The sequence below is a fragment of the Andrographis paniculata genome, unplaced genomic scaffold, assembly GCF_009805555.1.
Source record: "Andrographis paniculata isolate CXL003 unplaced genomic scaffold, ASM980555v1 Contig78END, whole genome shotgun sequence".
NCBI classification, from domain to species: Eukaryota; Viridiplantae; Streptophyta; class Magnoliopsida; order Lamiales; family Acanthaceae; genus Andrographis; species Andrographis paniculata.
In genome coordinates, this window is record NW_026137615.1 from 687,927 (window position 1) to 704,968 (window position 17,042).

Below are 17,042 nucleotides of genomic sequence, written 5' to 3' on the forward strand. Positions count from 1 at the left end.
TGAAGAACACCATTTTTTTTTTACGACATCTCATTCCATAGTTGGAGCTTGAAATATCTTTCTGTTAGCCGGAGGCATATAAAGATTTCATTTTCATCATAACAGGGGAGGACAGGAGTATGCTATGTGTTCAACGGATGAATTAATGCCCTCAATTGGCACAACTATTCCTTCTCCATTAGTTCTTGCTGTCACTATCTCCCAATCAGATTACACACTTCAAGGGATTCGCATGCGTTGTCCTGATGTGGATTCATATGAAACTGGTTTCGATAATCCTTATGATTCTTTTGACAAGTCCCATATCATTTCAAAAACACATTTAATGTCCATTTTGGATGATGGAAAAGTGTGGAAATGGATTTTGACTGCTGAAGGGCCTGGCAATGCTCAGAATGATAATAAAGATAATGTGAGGAAGCTTTCTGAAATCCATCAACTTTCAATCTCTGAAAACAAATCCTCTCCAGAACAATTATTTGCTGACAAACTTGAAATGAGTGGAGTCACACTTCAAGATGCAAAAGGCAGAGGGAGTAGTCAATCAGGTCCCATTTCTGCTGCAAATGATCTTTCCTTTAAGGTACGTAGTTCGTAGGTCTTATTTTCCCCATTGAAATACTGGTTTCTGGTTGTCCCCTTGCTACCTGTAAATGTGATTGATGGTTTTGAGCAATCATTGAGTTTGTCATACTTCTCAATTGTGCCCCTACAGTGTTGGCTGTTCTATCAAATTGAATGATTTCCTGGTGGGAGCCCTGATTTTGAAAATAAATTTTTATTCATTTCAGTCTTGGTTACACTTGTGATCTAGGACATAAGTAGTAGTTATCCTTTTCTGCTATGTCATATCTCTGGGTTGAAAAGGGTTTAAAATAAGTTAAAACGCAGCTGAAGCCTGAAAATCAATTTGATAGTTTCATTCTCATGTTCTCTTAGTAGATTATATATTTCTATTTGTTGGTGAGGTTACTTGTCTATAAATCCCTTTACGATCCCTTGGATTTAAAATGTTATTCTAGTATTGGCTTGCTACTGGCCTTGCAAGCTTATGCATGTTAAAAGGTGTTGTAACAATGTGCAGATAAATCTGGTGGGACAACTTCAGCTCCTGTCATCAGCTGTGACTATATTGGCTGTTCCATCCCCTTCATTGACTGCTACTTCAGCGCGTGTGTATTTATCCATTTCTTTCCCTATAATTCTTAATTTATTTTGGTCTGTACATTATTTAATTGTTCATGCAATTGGTGAAGGTGGTGGGAACACTCCTGCTGTAGCCGTTCCTCTAGTTGCTTTAGGATCACAAAGTGGCACAATAGATATTATTGACATCTCTGCCAATGCCGTTGCTGCAAGTTATTCTGTTCACAGCAACGTTGTCAGGGGATTACGATGGCTAGGAAATTCTCGAGTTGTGTCATTTTCTTATTCTCAGGTCAGACTTGTCTCTTTGAAGCATCTAAATTTATTGCAAACAATTGTTGATTTTCTGTACACAAGCTTCTAGTGGGTTCTCGAAAATAGCAACTATTGTTACTTTTGATTAATTAGAGATGCTACTTGTGATGTGTTGTCTTACCTTCTATTGTCAACTGGGAGCTGCAGCTTCACATACCGTAGTTGCTTTTGTGGGCAGGGAACTGAGAAAGAAGGAGGATATGTTAATAGGCTTGTTGTAACCTGCCTACGAAGTGGCCTGAATCGAACATTTCGAGTGCTTCAAAAACCAGAGCGAGCACCAATAAGAGCATTACGAGCTTCTTCTTCTGGAAGGTTTGATGCTTTTTTATATATACATATATGTGTGTATATATATATATTTTGCTGTTTTCTCATTCTTATATTTTCCCATGGAAACCAATGAGAACCTTCATAAAAGTACAATTTCTGTATCCTTCTAAATAAGTTAACTCAGCCCATTCCAATTGTTCAAATATTATCTGTTTAGTGATTAGGGTATTTTATATTAAGTGTAGGCATTTAAATCACACATCACACTCATTATATGTACTATGCCAGCTTGGTTTTGGGTCATAAACAAGGATCTTGCGGTAAGGTGAGAAAAAAAAGATATGTTACTAATACACGGCTGGTCAATGTACTTTTGTGCTAAATTTCACATGTTACTGAAAATTCCATTTATGATCTATCCTATTTGCCTGCTTGATGAAAAATTCAAATCAAGAGTACCCAAAAGATGGTGTGTTTCTTTAAGGTATGGATTTGGTCTCGAACTATTCGTCACTTCTTTATTCCCAGAACCATCAAATCAAACACCTATTTTGATTTTCATATATTACACGAAAAACCAATTCTTCATCGAAAACATCACACCAATCACCTCTATATATCACATCAATACTATTTCGATCAAATTTTTACTACTCTCAAACTCCCAACCCAAATCCAAATCTTAAGGAACCCATTTTTTGCAAAATTGCACCAAAACCACTGTTAAATCTCAGAACTTGCTTCACCATGCATTTTATGTTTTTAACTTTCATTTCCTTTTCAAATTGGTGGTGGCTGTTATACGGAGAGATATGGAGATTTGGTAGTCTAGCTGAGAAATTTTTGTATTGGAATAAATATTTACCAGATTTATAATGCATTTATTACTGATCAGAAGGCATCATTCTAATAAAAATATTGTTGTCTTCCAACTGCTCAGCTTAGGTTTTTGACGCTTCAAATGAAATTTGTTTTGCCAAATCTAACAGTGATTCTTAGGCTAGAAGATATCAGCATTGTCAGCCGTTCTTCATATTCTAGAATTGTTCCATCTGTCTTTGTAATTTGTAGTTTCTAATTTCATTTGTTTGCTTGCTATTTCTAGGGATGATTCTTGATTTGATATTGCTAGTTTTTCTTCCATATTTTGAAGAGTGAATTTTGTTCCAAGATATTTTTGATATATTTTGGGCGTGTTTGTTTGGGGGTTTGGATTTTGAGTTGGGATTTGAATAGTAAAAATTTTGAATTTGAATAGTTGTATGATGTGATATAAATAGGTGTTGATGTGATGTTTTGAATGTAAAATTGATTTTTAGTATAATATAAAAAATGAAAAATATGTGTTTGATTTGATGTTTTTGGGGAAAAAAAATTAGATGAATAGTAGAAATCTAATTAAATCCCCCAAACAAACACACCCTTCAAATATTTAGTTTATGGTTTAGATTGGATTTATGTTATCTAGATTAGAATGTTATTATTTGGTTATATCCTTAGATTATGCTGTTATTATTTGAGTTTATCGAGTATTAACAGGACTCTGATTTCATTATGAATAAATATAACATGGTATCGATCCATGTTTCTCCTGGTACGCTCAACATGTTATTTACCCAGAGTTCCCTCGGTTTTGAGATGTTTGCAGTTGCCCGTCTACCAAATTTTTTTTTTGTCAAATTTGTTTTTCAGTTTTCAATAAAGTTTATGTTCGGTTTGGATCGCTTGTCCAGATTTCATTCAGTTCAGAGCTTTCTTGTGCGTTGAGAGTACAATTATTTACTAACTTTGTTGTGAGTAAGTCTTGTTTTCGACTTTGGGTGTGTTTATTTGTGGGGTTTTGATTTTGGATTTTGATTTTGAATAGTAAAATTTTAATTGAAATAGTTGTTTGATGTGATATAAATATGTATTGATGTGATATTTTGAATGTAAAATTAAATTTTAGTATAATATAATAAATGAAAAATAAGTGTTTGATTTGATGTTTTTGGAGAGAAACGTTTTTAGAATAGTAAAATCAAAACAAAAATTCCACAAGTAAACACAGCCTTTAAATTTTTTTTGAGCGAATTTTGTTTGCCACTCTAACTTCATTGTGAGGGAATCCCGTTTTTGACTGTAACTCCATTGTTAGCGACTCCTATATCAGACTCTTATTTGGTTGACGGCGCTATTTCATACTCTTACTCCGTGGATGGTTTTGGCTGCCCTACATCACTTTTAATCTCTTTTTGCAAACTCAAATTGTTTTTGGGACTATGAGATGCTTGACAGTTAAAAGGATAGTAATAATATATTTCAGTGATTTTAATTTCCTAGTTTCAGTTTGACATGTTTCTTTTATGGGTTAAAGTTACTATATTCTAAAGTTGTGTGCACTGTGGTGCGTGACGCTAGTCTAGCGGCGATACATGCTAATGTATAACTATTATCATCTAGATGAAGCATAAATTGATATATTCAGCCCACTTAGTGTAATTCAGTTAGCTGTATATCTTACTAGTTTGTTTGGTCTGCAATGCCATTGAATTCTTTAAGATTGAGGGTTAATTTTTGATTTTTTGCTTCTTACTGGTGAACCCATCTGAAATAATGAGGGGAGTTTATGTTTCTGAAACATAGAGCAAGGTATCAGATGCAAACAGCATGGTGCTTGTGTCTTCTGGCTTCATGCTACCTGTCTCGTGCTGCACTTCTGAACAAGCTTGTTAACAGGAAGATGAACTAATGTTAAAGTTTGCGTTCCTTTACTTTGGAATATGGAAAGTTATAAGTTTTTAGCTATCAAAAAAAATTATATCATCTAGATAGTATACATTTTGTTAATTTAAAAATTAAAAATATGGAAACAATTCAACCAAATATGAAGTATTTTCACCTATATATATTACAATTCAACTCAGGAAAAGCAAATGGCATTTTACAAACACAATTCCACATGCTTGTTTGTGTGATTTTGTATTTAAGGTTTAGTGTGATTTTATGGTATGCAGGGGTTTGTTCACTTGTGTTTTGGTTATCATTTTTTTATCTTAATTTTATTTTTTGTGTTTTTGTTTTAGTAGTTTTGAGGTGAAAAAGTTGTTGGATGTAAGTTTTGTATTAAAATTAGTTGTTAGATACAATGTTTTAGAAGGAAAATAGAGAGATTGAACAGCAAAGAAATGAAAAAAATTAAAAAATGCAAAGTGAACATACATATTTGAATGCTTATATTATATTTTATAATCAAGCTAAAAAAGAGTATACGCACAACTCAAAATATATTATTACATAGTCAATGATGAAAACAATTTTGTATGTTTACCATTTTTTCGTTGCATTATGTTTTCTTTCTATCTAATATTCATTAAAACATTAAACTCATTTTCATCAAGATAAGAAAAAACCAAAACCATTTCACTACATTTCAATAGCATTTTGAGTACATATTTGTGTGACTATGGTTCAAAACATGTTGGGATGGTGTAAAGTGTGTAATATAGTGTTGAAGGAGAATATAGCTCTATTGTATTACTGGATACCACTGCCCTTGCTATACGTAGAGCAAATTTAGCATGTGCTCTTAATTATGTCGGGTATCATGGGATTTAATTATATCTTGTTAGTTCACATCAGAAGCTTGCTTTTTTAAATTTTTTGTTTATTTATTTTTACTTGTTACATGCCTTAGCAGTTTTTAGTAGATCCTACAATGACATTACTGGAAATCCTTTCAGATATCTTTTGATATTGTTCCGGGATGCACCTGTAGAGGTGTGGGCAATGACAAAGACCCCAATCATGGTTAGTTTTCTTAATTCTTCTTCTTATTTCATGGTACCATGATTATTTTGGTTTATTAATTGGGCATTCTTTTAAAATTGAAGTGCGTCTACTTACCCATCCGCTTTTACTTAGCACTGTTACTTAGTTCATTTGAAGGATTACACTTTGTTAGATTAGACTTTATTATTTTGATTAGATTAGGCCCGTTTAGGTTACTTTGCATGTATATTTATTTGTGTTAATTCATAGCAAATACACATTACTGAGAACATAGAATACATATTTACATGTATTAGAGCCATCCGTTATTTGGATTTAAGCCACTACGCTGCTGCTGCTGCCGCTACCCAAAAACCCTAAATTTCTCCGGTGCTTGTTCAGATGTTTTCTAACCCAACCAACACCGGAATCGTTCCTTGTCCACCTACATCGTCACCCACAGTTGCTGCCAGCTCACGCATCTCTACTCGCTGCTGACCTAAGATGCCATATTTATTCGTCTGAGTGATTTACCAACCGTTAATTTGTATGTGTATTTATTTATGTTAATTCTTAGCATTTACACATCATTGAGAATATATAATACATATTTACACACTTGAACTATGACTATTAAAACTTCAATTTTGTATTAGGCGATCAGATTATATACTGAATCTTCTCTTCTTTTGACTTAATGGCAATTGAACATTACTACTTTTTGCAAAAGCAGAAATGAGTAAAATATTGCCGAGTTCTGAACTGTTTGTCTCATCACCATATACACATTTTATTGAGTCAAAGTGTATCTATGCTATCTATTGTGTAGAATAAAATATTAGCTTTTCTTTCTTATGCTCTGCACAAAGTTGAAAATATAATTTTGTCATGCAGCTGAGGTCATTAGCTCTTCCTTTTACTGTTCTTGAATGGACACTCCCTACAGTTCCGCGACCAGCACAAAATAAACCTTCTAGGACCTCGTCATTTTTGTCCAAAGATTCTGCCAGTCCCTCAACAGAGGCTGCTTCCCCTACTGCAGCATCTTCGACAGATGGCAGTGAGAAATTTCTGCACAAGCTATTCTATATGTTCTTTCAGAGCTTTCCACATAGATCTGATTCTAAAATATGTTGTGGTATTTACATGCTATTGTTGATGAAACACAGAAGAGGGATCAGATGGATCCAATGAAGAGTTTTCAGAAAGCTTTGCATTTGCCCTGGTTAATGGCGCCCTTGGAGTTTTTGAGGTGCAAGGAAGAAGAATCCGGGACTTTAGGTATTACTTTTCTCTCTAAATTTGATTGCCAACTCAGCTTTTCAAGATGCATCTTTCTAGTTAGTGCTAACTATCTTTGAACAAGTTAGGATCCTGTGTAATTTCTTGGACAACTGCTTGCTATCTTAATAATTAGTTTTACTTATTGGAGTATCTTTAGTTGAAGGTTTGTGATTTGGTGGTATCTCTTATGGATAAATATATCATCCAAGGTGGAAAAATCAAAATATCAGACTGTTTTGTTGGAAACCAAAACAAGCTTATATTGCAGGATTTGCTATGTGGTGAAATAAGTTCCTATCTATGAGATCAAGTGCATCTTTATGATTTGGTTAGATTAGTCTTGACACTGTTATTAACTTTACATTTATGTTATGGATTCATTTGTGAGTCAAACCTACTAAAAACGAAGAATATCCCTAATCAAATTCAAATTTCAGCATTTTAAAATTTTAGTATGGTCTTAATAAGGCTAGGAGACATTTTCAAGAGGGTTTGTGTTTCATTAATCATTACCCCAACGAATCTTTCTGAAAGGAGATAGGGTATTGTTGGGCCATGAACATTGATTCTAAAATTTATAAACAGCTTATTACTGTAATGCAATTGTGCATCCACTCAAAAAAACTTGTGGATTTGAATCTAACATCCTTTCTAGTAAGTGCTAAATATTTTCAGTGTAAACTGAAATCAGAACTTATAAGACAACAGAGATGAGGAAATTGCCAAAAGCTCAGTGATTCCACTTGTTTTGCATTTTCTTGATAAGTAAAGATAATTATTCTTCTTGACGTAAATTGATCACATTGGACAAAGATCTAAGAAAATAAATATTAATGGTCAATCTTGCAACTGGAGATGACTAAACTAGAGTGGCGAAGTGGTAAAATCTATGAAACCTTGAGCACCATGTTTTGTAGAGTAGTCTGCCAAATAGTTTGCTCTTCTAGCCACATGTTGGAAGATGATGAGAGGGTATCTGAAGATGGACTAATGCAACTTGTTAATATTGAACTTAAGTTTCCATGGAGCTGATGTACCTTGATTTCATCCTAAGACATTTGGAAACGCATTCTAGCACAAGTTTGGGAGTGGGTCTTGACTGGTCTTTATGACAATGGCCAAGATTTATGTGTCATTGGAATAGGCAGTTTGAATAGTTTTGGATATAATGAAAGATAATAATACCTGAGTGAATAGAAATGTCAGCATTGGGCTTACCAAAGGCTGAACAATCTGTGTTAATCTTCCAGCAACCCAGCTCTTAAGCAATCCAAAACTGTAGGAGTTCTCAATGGAATGGATGGGCAAGCATGAGACAATTCTTGCAAGTTGTTTGCTAAGGAAGCATGTTGTGTGTCTAAAGATGGGAGTTTACCTCTATATCAATCCCCTCAAAAGATGAGATTGAAAATAATCTCGTTCATTGAGAAAGTGCCTCTATTAAATTCCTTAACCTTCAAAATGTTCTCCATGGTGGAGAGCTTAAAAAAAAAACTAGGAAGATGAGTAAATGGCTAAAAGTTAAAAACTCTTTTGTTAACATTCTCCCTCTTTGGCATATGATACCCAATAATCTGAAAAATGTAAAGCAACAACAGCAAATCAAAATACCATAATCCATTTTTAGTTCAAAACAAAATATAAAGAATGAGATTCAAATGGAATTACATGTCCTGAGATTCATTAAGTTTTTTAATTCGAATTGTTTTGGATTTTAACGGTAGGAGGTGCTTCCAAGAAAGTCAGTTGCCCAATCAAATCTCAAAAGACTTCATAATGATTTCACTTTGGATGAGCCAATAGACGAAGCTGCATTAATGAAATGGATTAAGGAACTTCTTACTATGAATATCCAAAAGTTGAATGATCTTACGGCCGCAATAATTGTTGAGAAGAGAATTGTGGCCCATGCCATGAATATATTACCGTTTGCCCCATCTCCACTACTTAATTCCCTATACTTCACCAGTGATGATGAAGAAGAGCCCGAAGCCTAGTTGCTTCGGCAATTGATGCCTAAGAAAGGGGGAGTATTGGGCATGTATCTATTTCTTGTTCTTGTTGAGGATGATCGAGGATGTAATTTGTCCAAAACTGGAAAATGGTTATAAACAAAGCACGTACAACCAAATATACAGAGAGGTAAAGGGTATAATGACACATTAGGCTAAAGACATGTGATGGGACTTCTATGATCAATTGATGGAAAACGATTAATAAGAAAGCATGCTGTAAGGATAACATCAGCCCAAAACTGAAATGGGACATTATAATGTAAAAGAAGAGTACGAGCTGTTTTTACAAAATGACGATTCTTGCGCTCAGCCACCTCATTTTGTTGTGGTGTGGAAGGGCTGATGAATAATCTCCTGAGACATGAATTCATTAAGGGTGTGTTTGTTTGAAGGATTGGATTTTCAATCCACTGTTCATCTCATTTTTTCCCCCCAAAAAACATCAAATCAAACACCTATTATTCATTTTTCATATTATACTAAAAATCAATTATACATTCAAAACATCAAATCAACACCTATTTATATCACATCATACAACTATTCAAATTCAAAATTTTTACTATTCAAATCCCAACTCAAAATCCAAACCCCCAAACAAACACACCTTAAATGAATGGGAACAATATTCTCTATCATTATCACTTCTTAAGACCATAATAGAATGTGTAGTATTGTGTACGAATTTCAGCACAAAAGTTTTTTAATGTAGTAACTCAGATCTACTTTTCAATAGATAAACCCAAGTACACCGACTGAAATCATCAATAAAAGTAACAAAATATTGAAACCTAGACTTGACTTAAAACAAGAAGGACTCTAAATATCTGAGTGAACTAATGCAAAAGGTTCAAATGCTTTACTATTGACGCGCTTTGAAAAAGTAGTACGAGATTGTTTTCCAAGCTCGCATGACTCACATGGTAACGAAGACAGTGATGAAAAGTTAGGAAAAATAAGTTTTAATTTTTATAAATTGGGATGACCTAATCGTTGATGGAACAATTCAGAAGACTAACAGAGGCAGTTGCAAAAGTAGAAGATAGACAAGACTTATAGGTAATATAGCCCATGAGACTCATGTTCGGCACCAATCGTCCGTCCTGTGTTGCGATCCTGAATAACAAAGAAACTATTGGTCAATAAAATAGAACAATCTAAATCTTTAGTAAGTCGACTAATATATATGAGGTAATGGACTATGTGGTACATAAAGGACAGACTCAAGAGATAAATTATGTGATAGACAAACCCTGCCAATAGCCTGAGGATATGCTTTATCACCATTAGCCAAAGTGACATGTGCTAGTGAGTTTGACGGATGATAAGTAGAAAACAAATAGGGGTTACCAAACATATGATTGGTTGTACCGGAATCTAGTACCCATGAGCCTAGTGTAGATTGAGAAATACCAACAAACGAGGTCTGGGCATTAGGGGAGGTGTCAAAACTAATGGAGGATGACTGCTTAGATGCCTAAAACTGAAGGAATGCATCATAATTGGCACGATTTATAGTAATGGAGTTGGGGGATGAACATTCATTCAAATTAGCAACAACATTGTTGTATGAGAAGGGCTTCAATGAAGACTATAGCAACATCCTTTAGTGTGCCCATTCTTATGACAATAGATACACCTCAAATGTAGACATCTAGCACCAATTGATTTAAAAGAGTCGGCCATTAGAAGTAAAACAAGAGAAAAGGAAAAATGAGAGCCCAACAAAAAATTTCGCAAACGGCTAGAAAATATAGAGGTCTAATTGGCTCTGATACCATGTCGGAAATTAGAGTAGATGTTTGGATGAGGATAACGATATGAACATAGATATGAATATAGATATAGATATGAATCTATCAAATCTAACAGGGTCCATGGGTAAGAGGCTTGAACTTTAATTAAATTGATTTATACTCCCTCCATCCCGCCACAAAGGACTCATTTTCTTTTTTTGTTCGTCCTATAACAAATGATCGCTTTCTATTTTTAGTAAATTATTCATTTTAAACATACTTAACAAATATAAATCAAATTAATCAAATTTCAAACCTCTTACATATGGGACCACTTAAAACCTTTTTATTTCTATCTCTTTCCTCAATAAACAAATTTTTTTATCTATATTTAAACCTCCCCATTTTTTATAAAATTAGTTTTAATTTAATTATAAATAAATAAATATATTCTTTTATTTATTTGTAATATATAATATAATCCTCAAAATGATATCAATATTGTATATATTTTATTAAGATATAATGCTAAAAATATTTAAAATACCAACAAACATTACTCATATGTAAAATAATAAAATAATGTCATAACATATTAATAATTTACGAATCTAACTATTTAAAATACCGTGTCCCTAAGCAAAAGGGTCATTTAACCCGGGACGGATGGAGTATCTGTTATGTATGTTTAAAATTGTTAAACTACCCAAAAAAAAATATATATATAAAGAACATCTTATATGAGACAAACTAAAAAGGAAAAGGGATCACCGGGGGGGACATAGGGTATTTTTTATGGCCTAATGTTAGGAAAGACGTTGTAGCATGCATACATACTAGTCTTGGGTGCCGGCGGGGCGAGACAACCACCCAAGGCGATCGGTTTGGTAGACCGTACTTTGACACCTAAGCACTCATGAGAGTCTATCCCGGCATTACCTAGGTCCATGACAAGCAGCCACGGGACATACTTGTTGAGGTTTGGATGAGAAGCGTGACATGACAAAGGCCGCAAATGTGTGGACCGACATGAAATACTACACACGGGATTTTTAAACGGGGGACCAAGTGATGGTATGGACATTGGAAAGAAACATCGAGGCTATTCGTCAAAGGCACAAATTGTTGGAATGGAGAAACCAAAAGGCATTTAGCAATCGACATCATGCCTTGCCTACCAACACTATCTCATTCGGGGAAAAGATTGTGGAGTCCTTCACAGATAGGCGAATAAAGGATCAGGACACACCATGTGAGGCCGAATGCGTAATTCAATGGAAAGGTCTGCCAATTGACAAGGTGACATGGCAAACGAGACTTGTTCCAATTTGAAGCTCATATTGAGGCCTACACGGCAAGGGCTTGATGATGACGTCAATGTTTACGTAAGGGAGAATCGTCATGGACAAAGTCGAGAAAGGGTCTCGAGATGGTGGTCTATTAATATCTTGAACCTTCTAGTATAAGAGAATTCATTTACATTCGAGAGAATGTTCTAGACCGAGAAATATTCTTTAATTGTTCAAGAATATAGCGGAACATTTTGAAAGGTTCTGGAACTTTTAGATAGTTGTACATAGAGCTTAGAAGGTTGTATATTCTTGGATGTTCTAGAATTTTGTAAATGGAATCATTGGCTTATGAAAGGGCCTCTACCTCTCACTTGTACACATATTCAAGCAATCCAAGTTAGTTTCTTTCTACTACTTCTGCTCTAAACTTTCTCTCTAAAGAAAGTCCTTAACTTTTGTGGGTGCTTAGTTAAGTGGAAAGTATGCCTTAATAGCCGATGAAGCAAGTTGCTAAGGGAACACGGCACAACTTGATGGATTGAAATTAGCTCGTGACATTGGGTGTGTACACATCAAAACACACTGAAATGATGTAAAATAAATTAATGATCTTTTTCTAGATGAAGTGCAACATATAAAATCCTAATGTGTATATACTTGTACATTTAAAAACATTAAATGCATCGATTAAAATATTACATAACATGACAAAACAACTGCCTATGTCGTTCTTATTTTGATGTTGAAGTGAGATTATATGCCAAAAATGACAATAAAATCAAGACGCTTTTGTCACCACTATTGGTTTCATCAAATAGTGGTACTGATTGGAGACAGCAGCTGAATGATGAAACTTTAGTTGTTTTCTACCATGTTGAATGGCAGAACTAGGATATATATTATTCAGAAACATATACCTCTCACATGCTTAACTTTTAATACTACAAAATATGTTCAACATTTTCCAAAATCCACCTACGGAAGATAACAATTTAAGAGAATAATATGAAATAGGAAACATATAATTATATGGTAATATTATTACTGTGGAATCCCCAATGCCAAAAATTGCTTATATCCCATTAATGACAAATACTTTAATGGGATGAGCAAGGAGCAAATGTTTCATTTGAACAATAAATCATTTGGTGGACCTTAAGTTTGGAAAGTAATGATAGTAATAAATTATGTGAAAATCTTTATGAGTAGTGTAATTGACATAATTGTGCAAAATTTAATATATTTCAATTTATTGGGTATGCAACATCGTATTATTTTATTATAAAAACATAATTTTCCATACAAAACATCACAACCAACAACTACTTTACCATATGATGCTTGGTGGACTTCTGTACCCATTGATTCTCCCTTCTAGAAATTATGCAACTACTTTTATATATGTCCTGTTTCTTGACTGTTGAAACCTGCATGGATAAATTATTCGGTAGTAAGTTTAATCTGACTTACTTTGATTAAAGGCATATGTGGTTGCAGACTGTTAATTATGCATAGTCTTCCTTGACTATGGGTATTTGGATGTGTGTTCCAGTTCACACATAAATGGTAGCACTGTTGAATAGTTGTACTATTGCCGTATTGTTCAACTTTTCTCAGTCTCCCGACTCTTTCTTGACATGGAAATGGAAAATATAGTATTATGTTCTTCATTGTACAATTGTTTCTTCAGTATGTGTATGGAAACATCACATTATGTGGACTTACATTAAATTATGCCTTTCATATTTCTGGTTTATTTATGTTTTGTTTCTTGTTTCATGTTCATATCCAGTTACATATGACTTGTACAATTTCTAGTGCTTTCATATGTCCACATGAATATGAAAAGTGTTTAGTGTTTCTTAACATCTTGAATGGGTTCTAACTCTTGGCAACTTGTAATAATTTCAGACCAAAGTGGCCATCATCTTCTTTTGTTTCCTCTGATGGGCTGATTACAGCCATGGCTTATCGCTTACCCCACGTAGTATGTACACATGCAGTGGCAAAACTTTATCCGTAATTTGTTTTGACGTCTCTGAAGCTATTGAAAGGTTTATTTTGGTAACATTATATTTACATTTCAGGTCATGGGAGACAGGTCAGGGAATATACGTTGGTGGGATGTGACTACTGGTCAATCATCCTCCTTCACCACTCACAGGGATGGTATTCGGAGAATAAAGTTCTCTCCTGTTGTTCCTGGTGACCGTAGCCGTGGCCGTATTGCAGTTTTATTTTATGACAACACATTTTCTGTGTTTGATCTTGTAAGATCACATGACGTTAACTGAAACCTTTGTGAGTGCATATATATTAACTTGTGAAGTGCCTTAATGGCAATGTTCATGCATCTGAGTTTATTAGTGATGATAGAGAAGGTCTACCTATACATACAAATGCGTGCACACACATTATATTGAGTTATTATATACCCATGGACCATCTCCATTGTGAATGCCACTAATCTGGATTACCAACATCTTATCCCCTTACTTATATGTAGGAACATTTTTAATTTGTAAATGAAAGAAGAATTGTTTAACATATTTATTTCCTTTTTGTTGGAGTAGACTTGGTATGTTTTTTATTTTAAAATTTTTTGGGTGTCTGATTTGTAGGATTCACCTGACCCGCTGGCTAATTCTCTTTTACAACCACACTTTCCCGGAACTCTCGTACTTGAGCTTGACTGGTTGCCAGTGCGGACAAATAAGGATGATCCAATGGTGCTGTGCATTGCTGGAGCTGATAGTAGTTTCCGTCTTGTTGAGCTTAATGCGTATGTAAATTTTCTCCTTTATTGTTTGCTATTATTTTTTTCCCCAACTGTTGCTATTATGTGCTTGTATGCCCCTTTTCATGGACAAGGAAGTATTTAGTTTCAAAATGATTCAGATGCCTGTCCACCTGCTAGGTTTGTGTTTTTTTGCAATCTAAAGGACATATTAACTGTTATTGCTTGGTAATATGAAAATTTTATACAGAGCCACCTCAGCCATCTGACCAAGAGACTATCATTTATACACGACATGTAAAGAATGGAAATACTCATTTTGGGTTGGTGGCGGGAATGGGCTTATTATCATACTATTAATGATAATATACTATAACTATTAGGCCTTGGAGCTTATTTTGTATGAACCTAGTACAAGTAAAAATTAGGGTTGAGAGACGAAGATAGTTTTTTTTTTCTTTTTTTTTTTTATTAGAAGCTTTTTCCTAACGACAGGTTATTCCTGTAAGTTAAACTTGGATTGTCATTTTGACCATGATTCCTATCATAATCATTATAAAATGAAATGATTTATATTGTCTATTAAGAAGTAAAATTTATTCTTAAATCTGGATTGCAGTATTGAAGGTGTAATGATAAAAATATTGCCACGGGCCAAGTGGGCTGCTCGATCACCTACTAATTTGTATAGATATTGTGTGGGAAAATGAATATATTGCTTCTGGTACTTGTTCATTGCAGCATATGCTAAGATGCTATCTTTGTATTAGTGAAAGTAGGCTTTATTTCACCCATTTGTGATTGGAATTTCTCTTTGAACTGTAAGCCTTTAAAAGTTGTATCTGTATTAAAAGCCCCAAGAAGTCTATATTTGTGATAGATGAGTGAAATCGTCAACAATTTGTGTTAATGATGTAGTAAATTCATAGTACATGATTATGTGCCTAAAGCACATTCAAATAGCGTGATATAGCTAAAGTCAAATTCCTGTCATGCAGAGGTGAGCAGAAACTGGGTGGTTTTGTTCCTGCAATTCGACCTGCTAAAGAGAGATTTCGGCCTGTACCATTGCCTTCTCCTATACTACTCCCCACACCTCATGCCCTGGTATGTCCTGAGTCTCAACTTTGAGAAAACTATATGAAAAAAAAAAAGAAAAAAATCCTGATACTAAATCTATTCTTCCTAAAGAAGCATGTACAGAATTTTAACATGGGAATATTTTTTGCAGATGTATATGCCTTTTGATCTGAAATACTATGTGTTCATAACAGAGCATTCTAATTAATCTTGTGTTGAGTGTCCTATAACAAGACGACATTGAGATTGGATTTTAACTTACGAGGATATAAAAACTGAACTGAATCATAAAGTCTTTAGTGGGAACTGACCTCATTTGTTTCCATTTTTTGAAAATCCAAGGGATAGACAGAAAAGATTTAGATCAAAACTGTTGGTGATCATGCAAAACTCAAGTCAAAGGAACTATGGATGACTGCAATGGAGCTGGTCTCTATAGATTTAGTTGAATCGGATCAGGATTTATGATGACAATTTCACCAAAAAAAACTGATGCAGAGAGAATATGGGGCTGGGAATTGACAGGACGCCTAATAGGCCTATGATAAATTTAAAAATGTAATCATTCACTTTCCTAAATTTTGGCAATGGATCAGGTACCATGGTTTTAAAACCTTTTCATATCCAACTCACATCTTGGAGATAGTCTAACAATTCGATTAACAAATATAGCTTTTTCTAGATTCTTTCATTTTGAATATGATCTAGATAACATCTGGCCGTTCCCATCACAGATCCCCCTGCACATTCCTAGTCATCATATGCTCTAAGCACCATTGTGCGTATTTAGATGGGTTTCCTTGTTGCAGGCACTGCGGATGGTTTTACAATTGGGTGTGAAGCCATCATGGTTTGATCCATTCAATACGTCCATGAATGAGTCATATATTCCAGGAACCCCATCAGCTGGAGACCTGCGTGGTTATATGCTAAACTCACCTCGTGCTGGGGATTCTGCTGTTCCAGAAATGCTTCTTAAAGTGTTAGAGCCTTACCATAAACATGGTGTGCTTCTTTACATATACAACCAACATAATATGGAAGGTACTGTTAGAAGGTAATGATTTCTTTTCCTGTCCTCAGGCTGCATCCTTGATGATGAGAGACTGAGGCTATATGCTAAAGTTGTCCAGTGCTCAACACTGAGGTTGGCATTTGCAGCTGCAATCTTTGGTGAATCCTTGGAAGCACTTTTTTGGCTGCAATTGCCACATGCTCTCAGCTACATGATGAATAAATTGGTTAAAAAATCTCCACAAAAGGCCTCTCATACAGTTCCAACTCCTGAAATCGATGAAGCATCTATGCTTAACAGGATATCTTCAAAAGGAAAATCAGCACCAGGACCAGAGAAAAAGAATGTATTATTTGCTAAATTAGTGAAAAAGTTGATACTGTCGAACTGTTATATTGG

The 17,042-nt window shown here is 34.5% G+C and overlaps 1 protein-coding gene and 1 non-coding gene across 6 annotated transcripts in view; both read left to right on the top strand.

Moving 5' to 3' along the window:
* LOC127239643 (uncharacterized) overlaps positions 1–17,042 on the top strand; it is a 36,686-nt gene that overhangs the window by 1,489 nt on the left and 18,155 nt on the right. For 3 of the 5 annotated variants that reach the window (XR_007836174.1, XM_051257887.1, XM_051257884.1), the window contains exons 2-14: positions 106–583; positions 1,085–1,172; positions 1,257–1,438; positions 1,640–1,776; positions 5,457–5,523; positions 6,379–6,544; positions 6,654–6,765; positions 13,723–13,798; positions 13,899–14,081; positions 14,433–14,593; positions 15,547–15,655; positions 16,438–16,633; positions 16,712–16,989. Coding sequence is in view for 4 of the 5 variants with exons in the window: in XM_051257887.1 (XP_051113844.1) it covers positions 106–583; positions 1,085–1,172; positions 1,257–1,438; positions 1,640–1,776; positions 5,457–5,523; positions 6,379–6,544; positions 6,654–6,765; positions 13,723–13,798; positions 13,899–14,081; positions 14,433–14,593; positions 15,547–15,655; positions 16,438–16,633; positions 16,712–16,989 (2,233 nt within the window). In the remaining variant the exon portion in view is untranslated. Of the gene's footprint in view, positions 1–105; positions 584–1,084; positions 1,173–1,256; positions 1,439–1,639; positions 1,777–5,456; positions 5,524–6,378; positions 6,545–6,653; positions 6,766–13,722; positions 13,799–13,898; positions 14,082–14,432; positions 14,594–15,546; positions 15,656–16,437; positions 16,673–16,711; positions 16,990–17,042 lie in introns of all 5 variants that reach the window. The other 2 variants (XM_051257886.1, XM_051257885.1) reach the window with 2 other exon arrangements.
* On the top strand, positions 4,298–4,432 carry LOC127240020 (small nucleolar RNA snoR137). The gene has a single exon (XR_007836285.1). It is a non-coding gene; the product is annotated as a small nucleolar RNA snoR137 (small nucleolar RNA).